General features: G+C 34.9%; 1 protein-coding gene across 1 annotated transcript; it reads left to right on the top strand.

The window, feature by feature from the left end:
• Nucleotides 1–5,265: 5,265 nt before the first annotated feature.
• LOC107603004 (pyridoxal kinase-like) lies at nt 5,266–17,378 on the top strand. Its single transcript, XM_016295665.1, has 10 exons — nt 5,266–5,968; nt 7,639–7,693; nt 10,770–10,874; nt 14,069–14,152; nt 14,784–14,818; nt 14,963–15,036; nt 15,279–15,324; nt 16,549–16,660; nt 16,960–17,096; nt 17,205–17,378. The coding sequence occupies exons 1-10, from the start codon at nt 5,888–5,890 to the stop codon at nt 17,376–17,378; spliced, it is 903 nt and encodes a 300-aa protein (XP_016151151.1). The 5' UTR covers nt 5,266–5,887.
• The last annotated feature ends 2,849 nt before the right edge of the window (nt 17,379–20,227 follow it).

The following is a 20,227-nucleotide window of genomic DNA, read 5'->3' as shown; positions in this document are numbered from 1 at the left end:
ACACACACACACACACACACACACACACACACACTCTCTCTCTCTCTCTCTCTCTCTTTCTCTCTTTCACACACACACACACACACACACTCTCTCTCTCTCTCTCTCTCTCTCTCTGCCACACCTGCTCTTGAGCTCAAAGTGACACCTGAGCAGGTGTGCAGCAGTGTTTTGTCATGTCACTACAGCTGTGGATCAGGTAATGCTGGACAGTCTCAGCTTCTGAGGTCCGGTTACACTGAAAGGTCAGGCAGGAGCGCCAAGCAAGAAAAGGTCATCAGTCTTTTGGCGGTTCCCTAATTGAACCTCCAGGACCCATAATTATATTAATCAAATACCGTGCAGTGTCTAGATATATGATATCTGAACCAAAAAAATAATAATTTAAAACAACTTTTATTTAAACTTTTATTATGGTACTGAAATATTTATTATTATTATATATATTCAGGTACTGAAAATTAATTTTGCTATTTTTGTGGGGCTTAAAAGTAAAAAAAATCTAGGTGTTCAGAGCTTTTCCACTACTCTAATCTTTAGCAGAGACTGAAATTCTTTTAATAAATGGTGAAAATACCCACAGTTATATTCATTATATTCATTAAGGACACTGGAGTTTCTAGATAGATTTTTAAAAAAATTAAAAATCATTCAAATGCAATTCAAAAACCTCTTTTATGAACTTATTTTCAATTTTTATAAATTTGTTTTCATATTTTTTGGGGGCTTACAGTAAACAATATCTAGGTTTTCGGAGAATGGTGAAAAAAAAACGATTTTGTTCATTAAGGACATCGATGAGTTTCTTGAAAGATGTTTTTTAAAATATAAAAATACACTGAAATGCGCTTGAAAAGGAAAAGCAAAAATATTTATACATAAAAAATATTTATACATAATAGTAAAAATAATCAAAAATGTATACATAATAAAATGCAATTCAAAAACCTATTTTATAATTGAACCATTTCAATTTCTGAAAATTCATTCTGATGTTTTTGGAGAGGCTTAAAAGTAAAAAAAAATGTCTAGATGTTGGGAGATTGTGATAAATGGGAAAAAAAAGTCTTGTTAAAAGACTGGAATTTTAAAAAGAAAGAAATGTTTTTTGGCATAATCTATTACTGTTTAGCATAATAAAAAAATAAGCAGTATAAGGCTCTATTAGTAATAAATATCCACCAAATCAAAGCCAGCGTTTAGTGTAATGCAGGAAGCTATTTTATTGTGACAAGAAACCCAGGCAGGCAGAAACACCTTTAGAGTATTTAATCAATCAATGAATAAATGTTTGAAAGCTTAATGATTAAATTGTACATTCAAGGTGTAATGAAATGTGTTTTAGTACTTTTAACTTCATGGTCATAAAAAACAAGAAATCATTGGATTTGTTCAGGTCGTTCATTAAAAGGGTGACACAGTAAACACAATGTGTCATTACATCAGTCTAATACCGAGAACCCTTGTTAGTTTTCCGTCATGCTCTGAGAGCTGTATCTGGTGTCGTGGAGTCTTTTTTAACGCTGTGAGTCAGTGTGTTTGTTAGATACTTTAGAACTTGCATGTGATTCTGAGACGTAAACATGCACTGTCGCTTGCTCACCAGCAGATGTCGCTAAAGTGCTTCAGTGTGTCACGCATCATTGGTCGGGCTTTTAGGCAGCTGCTCACGAGTCAGCGCCTTCTCGGTTGTTACGGGTGAAGTGGGCTCTGATGCAGTGATGATTCACACGTTTGTGTGATAAAGGAACCGAATTTTGTGCGGTTATAATCCGGTCCTCCCTCTCTCGCGCGGAGTCACGACTACTGGATAATCTGAGAGGCGTTTGACTCAGCAGCCATAGACTGACAGAAACAACACCGTGACCAATGAAAAACTGCAGAGGCCAAGTATATAGCCTAGTGGCATTTATAGTTTCAAAACTTAAAGGGGTCATATGATGCTGCTAAAAAGAACATTATTTGGTGTAATGAAATGCGTTTATGCGATTTAAGGTTAAAAAAAAACACATTATTGTCCACATACTGTACATTATTGTTTCTCCTCTATGCCCCGCCTTTCTGAAACGCGTCGATTTTTACAAAGCTCAGCGGTCTGAAAAGCGAGGTGTGCTCTGATTGGCCAGCTATCCAGTGTGTTGTGATTGGCTGAATTCCTCAAGCGTGTGACGGAAATGTTACGCCCCTCACCATACTGTGATGCCTGCAGCAACCACATGTGAGGACCGCTTCGTCCACGGTGAAAGCCGATCCAGCGATCCACAGCGTGAAGTTGATATATTTCCTCAGCGACCAGCTCAGATCAGCTCCAGACATGACGAATAAGCGGATATCGTCCTCTTTTGGAAGACCAAACAAAGTAGTTTCGCTTTCACAATGAAGCACACAGCGCCTTCACGACATGGCGGCAACAACAATACTACAGCGAGAATAAAAGTTATGCCTTCTTTCTTTGCTTCAACATTTGGGCGGCGTTATGCAAATCCACAGCGTGAAGTTGATGTATTTCCTCAGCGACCAGCACGGAACAGCTCCAGACATGACGAATAAGTGGATATCGTCCTCTTTTGGAAGACCAAACAAAGTAGTTTCGCTTTCACAATGAAGCACACAGCGCCTTCACGACATGGCGGCAACAACAATACTACAGCGAGAATAAAAGTTACGCCTTCTTTCTTTGCGTGCACATTTGGGTGGCGTTATGCAAATCTTCCCACATAGTGAGGTAGATATGTGGGGGCGTGTTAGAACGAGACAGATTAGGTAGGTGTGGCTGACTCTTAACTTTTATAAAGAATATCTCTTTGGGTTTGAGACTTTAGTCTTTGCAACTTTACAGATCTTCTTTATGCACCAAGAGCTTGTAACACTCCAAAGAGAAAGGAAAAATTGAAATCGCATCATATGACCCCTTTACTAACTGTTGCCTCCTTGGAAGCAGTGTTTAATTAAACTAAATCCAGATCATTCACATTAAGCCGTGAACAACCCATTGACCCGTGGTCTGCTAATGGTTTGTTGTACTAGTAAAATATGTAAATTATTCATCTCTCATGAAAAAAAGTAACATGACAAGTATATTAGGATTCTTTATATTCAAAAAGATTATCGGTAACCCTGACAAATTCATTATTTTGTATGAAAAACAGTACATACAGCCTTGAAATGTTTTTTTCAATAACTGATCACGTATTAAAATATGATTATTTTAAAAATAAATATTGGAGTCCATATGTGGGAGTGTGTTTCCTACTTACACTTGTGCAAAATGTGCAAAAAATAAAAATATCCCCAGACACAAAATCTGTAAAACTACCTTAAGGGCAATTTGAAAGTGGCTTATAAAAAAAATAGATAATATTTAAAGCAGCTCAGGTAATATGAAAATAGTGTTTTTCACTCTAAAAAATAAGAAATGTTTACGTTTAGGGGTAAGATGAGAGCTGGTCCTTCATGGTTTGCTTAATTTTAAAATATGCTCTTTAAATGATTCATATTCAATCATTCTTTGTAGCACCTTAGAAAAGGGGTAGAGAAACGCTCTCTCAGTCTCTCACATTTCACTGAGGCCAGACAAACTGCTCTGAGCTCGGACGTTTAGATTCATAGTCAAGTAGGCAACAGGCCAAAGATGAAAAAGATGAACTAGGTTTCTAAAGCCTGAAGCTGCCAGCACACCTGTGCAAAAATAGTCGAGTCCTGACCTGAGGCTTTGCATGACTCAGAATATTTGAGCTTCAGTGGACAATAAAGTATATAGGGCATTTAGGATAGTTGTTTTTATACCATAAATATGAAATAGAATAAGTATTGAGGTTTAACCCTGTAAGGCCTGATGTATGAAATAATAGTCAGAAAGATATAATTGTTTTGAAATGGAACAGTTTACTGAAAATTAAGACCATATATATATATATATATATATAAAAGAAAAAATTGTTCAGAGGCCCAAACTGAAAAAAGAGCAATTTTGTTGCATATATTGTTATTTAACATGAAATTCTGATAGCCTGTAATGTAAATGGAGATCTTTATGGCTATAAATGAGTTGTCACTCTATACCTCCTAATAATGTCTTAAGATATTTATATGCTTAGTATTATGATATATCAAAGCTCTGTAGTTGTTATTTTAGGGGGAAACATTATAATGTAACGCAGTACACAGATAATTGAGATGTACAAATAAACATTACTCAAAAGCCTGATGTATCATATCTGACACATTTTAACATGACTTTTCAAAAAAAATAAAAAAAGGATAATCAAGTAAACCTAAATTGTCATCTTGAAAATGTATTCTTTTATAGGCCTACTTTATTAAATTTACTTGATAAAAATCAGTAAAGATTTCACAGCAAAAAGACAAACGTGCCATGACCTGAAGGTGGACAATTTTACGATTATACTAAAAGGCCTTTTACTTTCTAAAAAAAAAAAGAGCACAATTATAATTTATTTGGTGGTTTAGGGGACATGTGCATTATTATACTTTTTGTTCAAGGGAAACTAAACGACAACATTTTATTTAAAACTCTTTATTAAAGCAAAAAGAATGAAGCAACAGAATTCATTTCTCATGGATAGACTGAATTCAAATTCAGAAAGAGGCGGATAGACGTCACAGGTTGCCGAGAGTGGTGACGTCAGACATCACGCATTCACGGCTTGACGTCATCGCTGACCGCGCTAGTGATTGGAGGATTCTAGAGCGCAGCATTCAATGGAGGAACACATGGTTATTACCATATACCCAATAAAGTGAAAGAAGTGCATTTTAACATTTTGCATAATATATACCCCTTGTAACGCTGTTGTGTCGAAATGCTGTGATGTAGCTGATATATGCACCTTCTGTAAAAAAGAAAGTGAAGATATTTGTCATTTATTTTCCTCTTGTAATGTTTCATCACGTTTCTGGAAAGATTTGAGTTCCTCTTGTTTTTCTAAAGTTAATATGAACTGTAATTTACACATTAAGGAAGTTGTTTGCTTTTTTTGAAAACCAAAACTAATCTTTAGAATCTGCTGTTAACTTTCTTATCCTTCTGGCAAAATTCCATTTTAACAAACAAAGGTTTCTTAAGAAAATACATACTTTTATAGATTTCTTATGTGAAGTGGACCATTTAATTCAATCACTAAGAGTAATTAATAACAAAAAATGTATTTCTTTTTTGAAGCGATATGATGAGATCTTTCATGTATTGTGATTAATCCCTGTTTTTTTTTTTTATCCTCTTTTCTTTATTTGTTCTGTTCCTGCCTTTATGTTCATTAAAAAGCTGTTTAATGCAAAAAAAAGAATAATTCTAGAGCGCGTCTTTGTGTAGAAGGACCCCGTTTCCGCAGCACTACAGACCTCGGTTTATTGCGCTAATGCATCGCTGTATAACAGGTCATTTCTTAAGGTGTGCACAAACTGCAAAACTAAGTGAAAGGCAACAAATACATATATTTACCTTTTAATATAATTTCAACATCTGCTAATACTCATAATTCCCAATGCAAACTGGATTTATTGAGGCTTCTCGGCTTCTCCTTGGTTTACATGACAGATTCACGATGATTTCATCAGCCCATTCTTCTCTACCTGAATGCATGATAAATATAGCCCACGGTTCTTCTACTGACAGCGGACTCGAGCGTCGTCGTGATGTCAGTGGATTTTAGGTGCCCCCTCAGGATGCCTGAGTAGATGCGCTCGCCGCCAATGAGCGTCTCCAGTGTGTGAATGTCATTCATTCCTCTGGCTGCCTTGAGAACTTGCCATCACGGATCCTAATTTGGATGTAAAAAAGAGAAGAGAAGCACCTCTCCGGTTCGCCGCTGCCCCTCGATCGCGTGACATTCTGGAGCGTCTAAAACCGCGTTAACTGCGCGCGACTATGGAGTGCCGAGTGCTGTCGATTCAGAGTCACGTCGTGAGAGGATACGTGGGCAATAAATCTGCATCCTTTCCCTTACAGGTGAGCGGCGTTCCTCGGAGGCTCGCGGCACGATACACTCGTGATTATGATGTTATAGTTATATGCTGGTGGAGAAAGGAAAGGTCACATGGTCAGTATTCCCTTGCATGCTGTTCTTGTGCAGTTGGAGATATTTATGTAGTGAACTTCCCTCACCCCGAGTCTAGACCGTTTCATTCCCAGAACTTGGCCTCTTGATTAAAATATGTTCCTATTAATAGTTACTTGGCTAATTGTTTGCCACAGAAACTTAAAGCTCTAGCTAGGAGTGACACAGCCGTTAACCATCACCAGAAATGATTCGGATAGCATTGAATCTCGGTTTCTGAAAGATGATGTGTTCTGAGGGTCCAAACTGTTAACCCAGGCTCATTAGGTTTTGAATGGCTCCAGCTGTCATACCTTCTTCTGAGCGCTCGCGCTGGCTTACGTTTCCGAGACTGACGTCACAGCCGGGAGGCTCTTTTTTTATTAGACTTTATTATTATTATTATTATTATTATTTTTTTCAAAGGCTCTTCCAGTCGCGTCTAAAACCCACGCTCGTGCATCCTGCATTTGAATGTTTCATCTTTAAACTTTTGAGTGTTTCGGTGACAGAGAGTGCTATTTTAGATTAGATAGCCCTCATGTTTTGGAATTGTCTTTATGTTTGTTCTCATGCAAAGACAACAAATCTGTACATGTATTAATATAACTAATACTAATAGTAAGTGAAGCTAACCTTTTATTTCCCCTCAAAATATGTTCCTGTGAGTGTTTGACATAACCACATTCCAGTAGTCAGACTAAAGCTTGAACTTTTCTGGCTCATTTGCGTAATGCATCATCTTTTGAGCTCTTGAACTTGAAACCAGATATGCCCGTGTTATTAGTGTGGTCATTTAGGAAGCTATTGGTTTAAAAACATATATTAGACACCTAAACTTTATTAATCATAGTTTATTTATACAATGGATTGAACCTAGCAGGATAGAAAAGCTGTTGAAGTTACCCATAATAACCATATGAATGTTGAATATGAATGACCCCAAATACTACTAATAGTACTGCTGCAAAGAGTATGCGACATTACCCTTTATTTTCCCTTCAAATTCTTTTATTATTGTGATTATTATTTTTATTTTATGTAAAGCACTTTGAATTACCATTGTGTATGAAATGTGCTATATAAATAAACTTGCCTTGCCTTAATGTTTACCTTGACATAAGCAAACCTCAGTAGGCCAATATTATAAAAGTGTTAACTTCCATTATACTATGACTTATTTGTGTTATGCAGCACCTTTTGTGGTCTCTGGCTTAAAAGCAACTAATATGCATGTGTTATCATCATTTAGGAATTTAAAAGCGTATGCTTAGACTTTCAGAAATATGTGCTGGTCAAGCTCAGACACTTAAACATTATATAGCTTGATTATTAACACAATGGATGGAGCCTAGCAGAATAGAAACTGTGTTAAAGTTACCAGATGCTCAGTAAGGGACTGATAGTTGAGTTTGATGTTTAACCATCTGATAAAATCATATTGTGTAGGAATAGTACATATTCTTATTCTGATCACATGCCCTTGTGATTATTGCATTGAGTACTTTATGTATCTGTGTCACTCTCTGAAGGAACTTCTTTTCATGCTTGGAATGTGTGTGTGTGTGTGTGTGTTTGTCAGGTCTTGGGGTTTGAGGTAGACTCGATCAACTCTGTTCAGTTCTCCAACCACACAGGTAGGCTGACACAAACATTCTGCTGCTTTTTGGAGAACAGCTTGTCACAGTGATACAATGTCATTTGAAAGCATTTTAGATCAAAGTAATTGTGTGGTTCGCTTAGTTAAAGAGTCTCAAAATATTTCAAATGTTGTGTGGAAGCATATTTGTTACTATGATGTCGCAGATGCACTGATGAATAGAATGTGTTACTGTATGATGCCATAATTGGATCCAGATGGAATCATTTTTGAAAATGTGTTAAACAGCACATTAAGAGTTCAGGTTTTTCATTCGATTTTTTGTTAGATTAAGAAGTTATGTGTCATAATGACAATACAACATATGCCCAAACAGGCACTGACAGAACTGACCAACAAAAAAAAAATCACTACAGATTTTATAAATGTAAATTAATGTGTTCTTCAAGTTATTATTTTCGTTAAACCTGACAGGCTGCCTGGACTGATCCGGTTATGAACATGTGATTAAAAATATACTTGTTATAATGACTTTGATTAGTAATGCTTACTAGATAAACAAATTATGAACATTGGCTGAACTGAAACCGTTTCTGAACATTCCAGCCAGTCACAGTGTGCATAATATGCATATAAGGGTTTGAGGCATTAGGGAATTTTTATCCTGATGGTTTTTGATTTAAGATAACAAGTTTTGATCAGTTGTCGGATATCACTTGTGCCGAGTCCCCAAATGCGTTTTCATATTGATGCAGTAAATTTCATTTGCAGATGCACCGTAGTGCCCCTTGACCTCTTTCTGCAACAATGTCTTACTGTCACGAGGACAGAAACAGATGCTTCATTGAAGTGCTTAATGCATATTGCATTCACATGTTGTAACAGTTCATTATGATCTGTGTGTGAAAAGTGTAGTTAGTGAGCTTCCAAACAGACTAAGCACTGATCGCTGTACTTCAAGAGAGTAGAAGTATTGTGATATTTTGTCTCCCCTTTGGATAGTGCACTTCAAATCTGGTCCTTTAAAACATATCCTGCTATGTTTTGATTGAGATCTTTCTTTTATGTTTTGATTGAGATCAGGGAACTTTTTGCATGCCCTGTGACCGGCCTCCCTCTCTGCTTGGATGCTTTCTTCTCCTCTGGGCTGCAACGTTGTCTTTAGCCACTTGAGTTGGGTTTTTCAGAAGCATTTAAGCCTATAGACAGAGGGACACAGACTCATGTGCTGCTGGCTTACTAAGTATTTCCAAACCAGCAGCTAACCGAGTACCAGGATGTATATATATCTAATGTTAAAGAAAAAGAAACTAGTTCAGCATTTGAGTCGTCTTAGGCCAGCTGCAAAATTATGATTCAATTTATTAATCGAAAATGTTTAATTTATCCTTTTATAAAATTTGATTGATCGTTTATGGAAGGAATGCAGTATATTTGCACCATATGGGTCATTTGATGTTGGCAGTTTGATCAATATTGGCCAATATTAGCTATTTCCCTGCTCTACTATTATGAGCTCTTTTTTCTCATTCAAATATGATACTTTTTTTATAGCACCTTTTGAAAGGAATATTTGTCCATCTTCCACTGCTCACTTTGATTACTCCACTAAAAAGTAAAATAGTTTTTTAGTGAGCAATGGAAGCTTTTTTTATATATAAAAAAGGAGATATTATGATATTATAGATTCACTACATCAGCCATTTATTGGTTATTGACCTTAACAAAAACACAGTTCAAAAGTTTGCAATCTGTAAGATGTTTGCTTTGTTTTTGAAAGATGTCTCCTATGCTTAACAAGGCTGCATTTATTCAATCAAAAACAGTTAAAAAAAAACAGTAATATTGTGAAATGTTACAATTTAAAAGTACTGTTTTCCATTTTAATGTATTTAAAAATGTAATTCATTCCTGTTATGGCAAATTAATTAATTTACTTAATTTTCAGCAGCCATTACTCTTCTATGTCACATGGTCATTGAGAAATCATTCTAATATGCTGATTTAGGGCTCAAGAAACATTTCTTAATGTTTGTGAAGAGAAGACCATAATTTAAAAAAATGAACTTTTTGCATCCTTGCTGAAAAAAAACAATCAATTAAATAAAAAACGTACTGACCCCAAACTTTTTAACAGTAGTGTAATTAGTGGTGTATCATCATTATCAGTGCATCCTTACGTTTTTGAATTCTGTTAGTTTACTCGTTACTTTATAGAGGTGACAATGCAGCGTTCATTGGCCATGTCTCGTTAATGTACAAACATTTAACTGGGTTAAATGTTTAGAATTAAGAATTAACATTTAGAATTAAGTTCTTACTCAAGACACACCATGTGTTAATGATGATAAGTAATAGTAATTATTCAGTTACATTTTTTGGTAATCAGCATCTAACAGTACTTTCTGCCTGTTGATGTGACAGCAAGGAGATCTCCAAACTGGACCTTCGCTCTAGCACTTTATAGTTCGACCTTGGATATATTTTTACAGGTTATGACGTCCAGAACTTCATCTCAGTTCAGAATATCAATGGGCACTGCAAAGCCTTATGGGTAGAAACCGCATGCACCTCATGCGGCATCTTCTCAATGCTTTCCCTGATCGTGATTTGGTGTGAAATAGAGTATCTGCATAATACGTGTGGGTGAAGTGACTGGGATTAGAGGTTTTGTGGTTCCAGCTGAGAGGCTTTGCAGAGTTGCGGCAGCAGAAAATGATGACGACAGACACCCGTCTTATCAAAGATTCCCCTTTGCAGTCATCTTCTCCCCATAACACTTACACACACACACACACATCAAGGCTACAATGATGCGTCTTTTTCATCCAGCCCCTTAGGCTTTCCTCTGTCCTGTTTCTTAGCAACTAGAAACATACCATGTGACCAGCTCGGTGACTCACCTGAATTGTGACATCACAGCTCCCGCGGCAACAGTAATGGTGTCTGATGAAGTGGTGGCGCTTCTGTCCGTTCTGTGGTGCGGAAAGTGTCATGTGACCAAACGAGATCTTCATGCTCGTAGCATCTCGAACGTCAGCGGACGCTCTGCATCACCGCTGGATTTTTAATCTGATTTCTGTGTATTTGATCTGTGATCTGTCTTCATTCAGGGTACTCTCACTGGAAGGGACAGGTCTTGACTGCAGATGAGCTTCATGTCCTGTATGAAGGGATCAAGCTCAACAACGTCAACCACTACGACTATGTACTTACAGGTCAGTTCTTTGACTGCCATTCATGCCAATGCATCTCTATTTGACACACGATTACTATGGATTATTTGCATGCTTAGTAATTTATTGAGGGGAGGGATGAAAAATATGGAATGATGTAATTCTGTGATGGCATGAAACAATGTACGCGGGCCGTATGTGGGACCCTAGAGGCCCCGGGACAGCCCGGCACCATACCTAAAGGTCATAATATCATAGAGACCTGTGTCTGTGTAGATATCTTCAGCTACAGGCAATTTTGGTTCATCTGTGGACTTCTAGAAAATAAACTAGTGAGAGTGGGAGAAAGTGTTTGAACAGTTTACATTTCAGTTGATTTAATTTCATTGCTGATATTTTACATATACCAAATATACACATTTTGCATAATACTTGTACAATATTTTCACATTTTTACAATTTTTTTTCATAAAATTTTTTTGTATGGTTTTTGTCCATTATTTCACACGTTTTGCATAATTTTACAAAATTACAACTTGATTTTAAGAGATGTTATAAAAAGTTTTATTTACCTTTTTTAATTTTTTTTCATACATCATGTCTCATATTTCATCTCAAGCATTGTAACCAGGTACACACCGAATTTTGATATATCTTTATTAGTGGCAAAATTGTTGGTTGTGGAAGACACCAGCTATACAAAGTTTTAAAAAAATATATTTTAAATACACTACCATTCAAAAGTTTGGGTTTTTTGAAAGAAATCTCTTATACTCATCAAGGCTACATTTATTTGATCAAAAATACTGTTAAACTGTAATATTGTGAAATATTATTACAATTTAAATAACTGTTTTATTTTAAGATATTATAAAATGTAGTTAAATCCTGTAATGGAAAAGCTGATTTTCAAGCTGATTGTCACATGATCCTTCAGAAATCATTCTAATATGCTGATTTGCTGTTCAAGAAACTTTTATTATTATTATTATTATTATTATTATCAGTGTTGAAACAGTTGTGCTGCTTAATATTTTTGTGGAAACTTAATGTATTTTATAATAGATTTTCATAGCTTAGACCGTAGAGGACACAGGGTCATAGAGTCGCAGGTCTCGCACCAGCACCGGAGAAATATTGTGCTCTATTGAGTGTGTTAGCGAGCGAGAAGTCTCTGGTGCATGGGCTCTCCTTTACCATCACCTTGAGAAGAGAAGGAAGAGAGGAAAGCACAGAATGGCTAAAGAGGAAAGGAGAACATAGGAATAGAGAGCCATGTGAGACTTTTTCACACGCTTTTAAACAGTAAAAATATGTTTAGCTCCATCTAAACATAAATAAGATATAAAATGCATATGTATCGGGATTATTTTATTTAGCTTAAATGTAAATAATTTTAGTTGTTTTGTGGCTTATTGTGTGTGCACTACCGTTCAAAATATTTGGATCAGATTTATTTTTAATTGAAAGAAATGAATGCTTTTATTCAGCAAAGATGCATTAAATTGAACAAAATTGATAGTTTATGTTATAGAAGATTTCTATTCTAAATAAATGCTGTCCTTTTGAACTTTATATTCATCAGCAAATCTTAAAAAAACAATATATCACAGTTTCCACAAAAATATGAAGCAGCACAACTGTTTTCAACTGATGATGATAAGAAATGTTTCTTGAGCAGCAATAGAATGATTTCTGAAGGATCATGTGACACTGAAGACTGGAGTAATGATGCTGAAAATCCAGCTTTGCATCACTGTAATAAATGACATATTAAGATATATTTAAATGGAAAAAAGTCATATCAATAAGTGTAATAACATTTCACAGTATTCCTGATTTTACTGTATTTTTGTTCAAATAAATACAGCCTTTGTGAACATAAGATACTTCTTTCAAAAACATTAAGTTGTACCGACCCCAAACTTTTCAACTGTAGTGTATTTACTTTTAACTTCATAACCAGACCATTTCAAAATCTCAAGAAAAAGGGGTTCTCTTGTACTGACGGTTTAATAACATGAGTTGATTTTGGTGGTTGTCAGCATTTCAGAGCACTCATTCTGTATCCCACCTGTATATTGACTATCTATCCTAATGCCTAGGCTCTATTTCTAGTGCACTATTTCTAATCCCAGCTGTGATGTGGTAATGTGAAAATTGTAACTTCTGTTGGACCCTTCTGCATGCCTCTCTTGCTAGTGGCTTGTATTGTCGCAGTGCGATTTAGTGTGTGACACATGAAAAGCTCTGAAGGTCAGATGAGTCACATGTAGGATTTATTTACCTGACAGGAGAGACCGAGCCGCCACATGACCCATACCTGCAGACTGGCCCTGGAAATTTTAGAGTGGTCCCAACTCAACTTATTGTCACTTCCTTTGATATCGTGCATGCTTTGATGTGTTTATTGGGTTCCAAGTCTGTTCATTTAATACACACATAACAAAGAGTATATTGTGGTGTTCTGATTCTTTTCAGACTTCTGAAATAAAATAATTTCTTCAAGTATTTATGGCAAAGACGGCATAATTCTGACATGTTTTCACCCACAAATTCCCTGTATTGTAGTAATAACCACTAGGGTTGGGCGATGTCTACAAAATTGGCATCGGACGAAGTCTACAGTGAAAATCGCGATGAACGATGACATCGGTGGGGGCAGAGGGGTGTGGGGGTGGAGTTAGGGGGTGTGCCCGAAGCGTGAATCCTTATAAGGGAAAACAGGATTCCTAACACCGTGTCTACACCGGACGCGAGTGGCGCGGCGCGACAAAATACTATAGAACCACTGATCTATAATCGAGATTTATTATATATATATAGATCAGTCTAGAACTTTAGCTGTCACGTCTGGTGTAGACACGGTGTAACAGTTGCCTGTTACATTACAGTACATAAAATTTCACTTCCCACATAAACAGAGTAAGGAGAGATGACCGGTCTATCAGCCATCGGCGATGGACGATGGCATTGTCTATCGGCCCAACCCTAATAACCACAGGTGGCCTGTATCATTAAAAAATTGTATCCACCTTACTGGTTTTAAAATTCTCAGGCTCAAAGAATGAGAATGACCCAAGACTGATCCTCGTGCTTGTGCTGAGTGGTCAGTTTTTGTACTCCAGGCAGAAGGAACATTTTGATCTGGGACGAATGGAGTCAAAGATCAAGAGTAAGATGCTGGTAAGGAAAGCAAAGTATTGATCAAAGCTCTTCTCTCTCTATTACTGCAGGTTACACTAGAGATACATCGTTTCTGGAGATGGTGGTTGACATTGTTCAAGAGCTGAAGAGGGCCAATCCTAACCTTGTATATGGTGAGTGTTTTTCAGTCTCTTTCGTCCTAGGTTAACAAAAGCTGTATAGATTTTATACATTATAAATTGTTTTTACAAGTGTGTTTATATAATAATGCCATCAAAATATTGGGGTCAGTAGGATTGTTTTAAAGCAATTTAATACTTTTATTCAGCCAGGATGCATTGCATTGCTCAAAAGTGACAGTAAAGACATTTATAATGTCTATTTCAAATAAATGCTGTTCTTTTGAACTTTATTGTTGATCAAATAATCAAAATGTATCAGTTTCCACTAAAATATTTAGCAGCACAACTGTTTTCAACGTTGATGATAACGTTTTTCTTGAGTTATTATCAATTTCTTGAGCATCAAATCAGCATATTAGAATGCTTTCTGAAGGATCATGTGACACTGAAGACTGGAGTAATGATGCTGAAAATTCAGCTTTGCATCACAGGAATATATTACGTTTTATGTAATATTTAAAATTGTAATATTTCTTGTTTTGTGATCAAATAAATGCAGCATTGGTGAGCATAAGAGACTTCCTTTAAAAACATTTACTCTTTGCGACCCCAGACTTTTGAACGCTAGTGTACATTAACCTTGCACATTAAAGTATAACTTGTTTTACTCTGTTTTTCTCAGTTTGTGACCCTGTCTTAGGTGACCATGGTTCAATGGTAAGTTAACTTGTGTTCTTATTCCTCTCATTCAGTTTTTTTGTCTTCTGACCCATTCTGTACATTATATAGGAAATAGAATTCGGAAAAATGGTGACATTTATTTTTCATAGTACTCTTTGACTTTTGCAGTATGTTCCTCAGAATCTCCATCCTGTGTACAAGAATAAAGTGGTGCCTGTGGCCGATATCATCACACCCAACCAGTTTGAGGCTGAGTGAGTAGAATACCTCCTCTCAACAGCTTTGTGTGTGTTATTGGCTGTGATTGGCTGTTTCTGTGCTGCAAATGTCAAACCTCTGTCTAGCCCCTCACCTGCTTCAGTATGACAGAAGAGTGATATTGTAGTTCCCTCTAGTGGTCAGCTGTGGATTTACCCATACATCTTCAGTGCCTCACAGCTGTTCACATCACACTGATGTGCAATCAACTCTTCTAACTCCATGTTCTTCATTCCAGGTTGTTGACAGGGAAGAATATCAGCACAGAGAAAGATGCTGTTGAGGTGAATTTAAATACATCATGCCCCATAATAGCCTATAAAAAATGGGAGGCAGAAATAAATGTCCGAATATAAATTAGATGCACTAGCAACAAATGATACACACACCAAATTTCCAAATTTGATTGTTATTTTTTATTAGTAGTAGTAGTAGTAAAACAATTCATGTTTTTATTACTATTATCTTATTATATATATTTTTTTATTACTTTATTATTATTATTATTGTATTATATTATTAAATTAGTAATAATACAAATAATTTTCTAAAATATTTTAATTAAAAATAATAATAATTGTTATTATTATTAATAATACATGTTATCAATGAGAGCAATAAAAATATTTATAGTTATAATATATTATTATCAGTAATAAAAATAATGTTTTTAGTAGTATTATCTTATATATTGTTATTATATATATATATATATATATATATATATATATTACTTTATTAGATATTATTTATAACTATATAATAATAATTATTATTATTATCATTATCTAATATTAAATTAATGATAATACAAATAATTGTAAAATGTTCTTAATTAAAATAATAATTATTATTATTAATAATAAATGTTATTATCAATGAGAGCAATAAAAATAAACATTTATTGTTGTTGTTATAATGTAATAATTATTGTAATTGTCAATAATGTTTTCAAATTATTCTTTTATTTTTACCTTATCTAATATATTCTTATTATTATTACTGTTATGCAAATAATAATAATGATTATAATTGTTGTTATAGTTATTATTGATAATAATAAGAAATATAAATAAGAAAAGAACAATAATAAAAATAATATTTTAAAGTTGCTGTTATCATAATATTATCTAATAATATACTAAAATATATAATTAATAATAATAATAGTAGTAGTAGTAGTCATTTAAAATCATTATCCTTATTATTATCATCTTATCTACTAATATATTATTATTATTACTGTAATGTAAATCATTATAATTTTTTATAATGATTTTTATATCATTATTTTTGTGAACCCTTTGGAGACAGTTGTCTGTATTTTGTTGGAACTTTTGAAAATTGAAACAAAGCACTGCTGTTCACGTGTTACTGGCCCCCGATCGAGGTCTCTGACTGTGTGTATGTGTGTATGTGTGTATGTGTGTATGTGTGTATGTGTGTATGTGTGTATGTGTGTGTGTGTGTGTGTGTGTGTGTGTGTGTGTCTGTGTGTGTGTGTTCAGGTGATGGACCTGCTGCATAAGATGGGTCCAGACACTGTGGTCATCACCAGCTCTGATCTGCCCCCTCGTCTCGGAGACAGATTCCTGGTGTCTTTTGGCAGTCAGCGCATTTGTAAGTGTGTGTGCTTCCTGTGCAGCTCAAAATTGCTTTGTCATGAATTTAAAAACATGTCGGACTGCTGAGCAGTGAAAGATAATAGCACTGTGTGCAGATTTTACCAATGACAAAATTCGCAATTATGAGAGCTTATTGGAATGCATATGAATTCAGATATTTTTATATTTATTTTTTAGATATTTATTTGAACAGCCTACATGGGATTGTGTAGCCTAGTGGTTAAAGATCAGGGCTGGTTCATGTATGATAAGTTCTTGTGAAGAATGCAGAATAAAGTAGCCATGTTTCTGCAGTGATGCCGGACGGTACAAGGACGACCCAGCGGATCCGAATAGAGGTGCCGAAGGTGGACGCGGTGTTTGTGGGGACCGGTGATCTATTTGCTGCTATGCTGTTGGCCTGGACTCACCATTACCCAACAGACCTCAAAGTACAGCACATTAAAACAATATGTCATAAATGCATCACAGTGATCATGCAGCATAGTAAAGAAAATGCTGATCAAATCTCTTTCTCACTGTTATTCTGTTCTTCGCAGACGGCATGTGAGAAGACTTTCTCCGTCATGCACCATGTCATTCAGAGGACTATATCTTATGCCCATGGTAAAACAACAGCGAAAAGTTGTTTATTTGATATGTATATGCATGGTGTAGGGTTGAACATTTTCAGCATCAGGCGATACCAACAACAAAAACTAATATATTACTGAACACACTCTTGTATTTAAAAGGTTAAACAATATAGCATTAACAAATTAAAGCCGTGACATGAGCCTTCAAGTATTTTTAATGTAAGTAAACATTTTTTTATTTTTTAAGTAATTAAGTCAATAATAAAACAAAGAACAAAAATACAAATAAATAAGCAGTGTGTGACGTTTTTCAGGTATTTTGCAACAGTATGAAGTAATGAAATCCATTAAATATTTAAAAATGAGGGGAAAAACACTTAAAGTACTTACAACTTTTTTGTAATTTAATATTTCAATATAGAATTTTATATTCAATATTTTTTAACTCTTAAAATGATAAAATCTTAATCAAAACATAGGATATTTACTTATGCATTTGTTTGGTTAACAGTTATGCCATTGAAAAGTCTAAGCATGTATTTCATGCATCACTATAATCTTTTTATGTACTGTATATACTATACCGTTTGGGGTCTGTAGGATTTTGTGTAAAGAAATTAATACTTTTATTAAGCAAGAACACATTAAATTGATCAAAAGTGACAGTAAAGACATTTATAATGTTACAAAATATTTCCATTTCAAATAATTACTGTTCTTTTGAACTTTATAGTCATCAAGGAATCTTGAAAATATGTTTCCAGAAAGATATTAAGCTGCACAACTGTTTTCAACTGATGATGATAATAAGAAATGTTTCTTGAGCAGCAAATCAGCATATTAGAATGATTTCTGAAGGATCATGTGACACTGAAGACTGGAGTAATGATGCTGAAAATTCAGCTTTACGTTACAGGAATAAATTACATTTTTAAAAATATTAAAAAAGAAAACAGTTATTTTCAATTGTAATATTTCCCAATATTAGCTAGTTTTTACTGTATTTGTGATCAAATAAATGTAGTCTTGGTGAGCATGAAAGACTTCTTTCAAAGACATCAAAAAACATCAAAAACAAGATCTTACCAACCCCAAACTTTAAGCAGTAGTGTATATAAATGAATGAGTGACAATAAGCTTGTTTCATTGAAATGTTTTCCTCTCTGTCTCTGTCTCTCTCTGTCTCTGTCTCTCTGTGTCTGTCTCTCTCTCTGTCTGTCTCTGTCTGTGTTTCTCTCTCTGTCTGTCTCAAGCATTTATAAATGCGGAAGTTTGAGCATTTCACTTCATGTTTGTTTGTCAGTGTAACAAACATTATCATGTCATTTGTTTTGAACTGATTGTATTTGCATTGATAATCTACTTGTTTGTACAAGCAGAACTTTAAAAGTAGTTTTAACTTTTTATTTGATAGTATAGTATTTTCATATCTTAAAAGGAAAAGACTTGTATGAAGTCTAAAGTTCTGGGGGAACTTCTTCAAATGCCTTGATTAACAGTAGCTGTGTATGTGTGCTAGTCTGGGGATCTGCGCCTGCTTCTCTCTCACTGTGTCAGAGAACGTGGTGCCTCTTGGTTACAATGCTGTGAAAGATAATAAAAGGCAGATGAGTTATATATTTCATCAGACTTGTTCTCCTTTGTTCATTTCATAAGGAGATTGATTCTGGCAACATCTTCCTTTGTGTCGTATGTCTGTTTATATCTCTGTTTGATCCATTCTCCATGACACTCTTTGACTTCTGTTTTACGCCTAACTGATGCTCTTCCAAAACTAGTCACATTTCCTTTATCCATATTTTCATCCTCTAATCATTTCTGAGTTGCATTCGTGTTTTAAACGCTCAAAATTCCTTCTTACTGAATCTCACGAAAACATATCCATGTCACATTTAACTCCAAAGTCAATAGAAAAAAAGAGGGGGAACAAAAAAAGACAGAAATAGAAGGAAAAAAAACATTATAACATATTTTAGGACCATTATAATTTTTGGGGATTTGTATCATTGTTTTTGGTGCCAATTTTGCACATTTTATTGTAATACAATAATTGTTTACATTTAAATCGGCATGAATTGGTTCGACAAAAAAAAAAAAAACCATGATATATTAGAATTTTTTTTGCATTACTGAAATGATATATTTAATTGTCATGTAAATAGTTTTAGAATAAAACAAATTATGATTGTAAAAAAAAAAGCTAAATTTAGACGGCATTTCAGGCCTACAAGTGCTCTGAAAATCCTGTTGTGCTTCACATTAGTTGAGACTTTCATAGCTCTGACTCTTGAAGTGAGTGTAAGTTATTTTTCAAATAAAATAATGATTGTAAAAAATCTGCAATTTTTTTTTTTAAGAATATTCAAATTTCTTGTTTATTTCTTTTTATTTTGGGGTGAAATATGACCAAGATATGTTCTTTAATGAGATTCATCAATCTTCATCTACTTAAGCTTCTAGCTTTTCATCTTGTTTTCCTTAGCAAAAAAAATAAAAGATGGCCATGTGCAGGACTAATCAGGGGTCAGCATTGCTCTGAGGGGCATGTGCTTCAGCGTTTCATTAGTTACTGAGCTGTAATCTAACTACTTATGTGTACTTGTACATTGTGTATATGTACGTGTGAATGACAAATGGGTGGTTCTACTGTGAGTGTGCGAGTATTTGTGTTCTCTGAAGGAATATGAGGGTGTGAAGGGTTAAACGGGGGAGGGAAGTAAAATAAGAAAAGCCAAGTCTATCTGTCAGTAAAGACAGTGAGGTGGTATACAGATGATCATGACATCAGTGATGACATCCCTTAATGAACTGTACTGGTACCATTTGTTAATGGCACTTGCTCAAGTGCAACTAAACAGGTTTATTTTAGCACAAAATGTCCACTTCTGCATGAAGATGCCTTGGTTAACCTTATCGTCTGACTGCAGCAAAATGTTCATGTCAACTTTATTTAAAGCAAAAGTATGCAAGTTTTTACCTTGAAATAT

Source organism: Sinocyclocheilus grahami, unplaced genomic scaffold (genome assembly GCF_001515645.1).
Source record: "Sinocyclocheilus grahami isolate Dianchi unplaced genomic scaffold, SAMN03320097.WGS_v1.1 scaffold339.1, whole genome shotgun sequence".
NCBI lineage: Eukaryota > Metazoa > Chordata > Actinopteri > Cypriniformes > Cyprinidae > Sinocyclocheilus > Sinocyclocheilus grahami.
Note: the sequence above shows the minus strand (reverse complement) of the source record. Positions and strands in the feature narration are given on the sequence as shown.

What these genes read in the sequence shown, in the direction of transcription:
- LOC107603004 (XM_016295665.1), top strand. Translation starts at nt 5,888, where the DNA reads ATGGAGTGCCGAGTGCTGTCGATTCAGAGTCACGTCGTGAGAGGATAC. An exon ending in CTACGACTATGTACTTACAG is followed by an intron (nt 10,875 to 14,068) that starts GTCAGTTCTTTG and finishes CTATTACTGCAG; the next exon opens with GTTACACTAGAGATACATCG. An exon ending in CCCAACCAGTTTGAGGCTGA is followed by an intron (nt 15,037 to 15,278) that starts GTGAGTAGAATA and finishes TCTTCATTCCAG; the next exon opens with GTTGTTGACAGGGAAGAATA.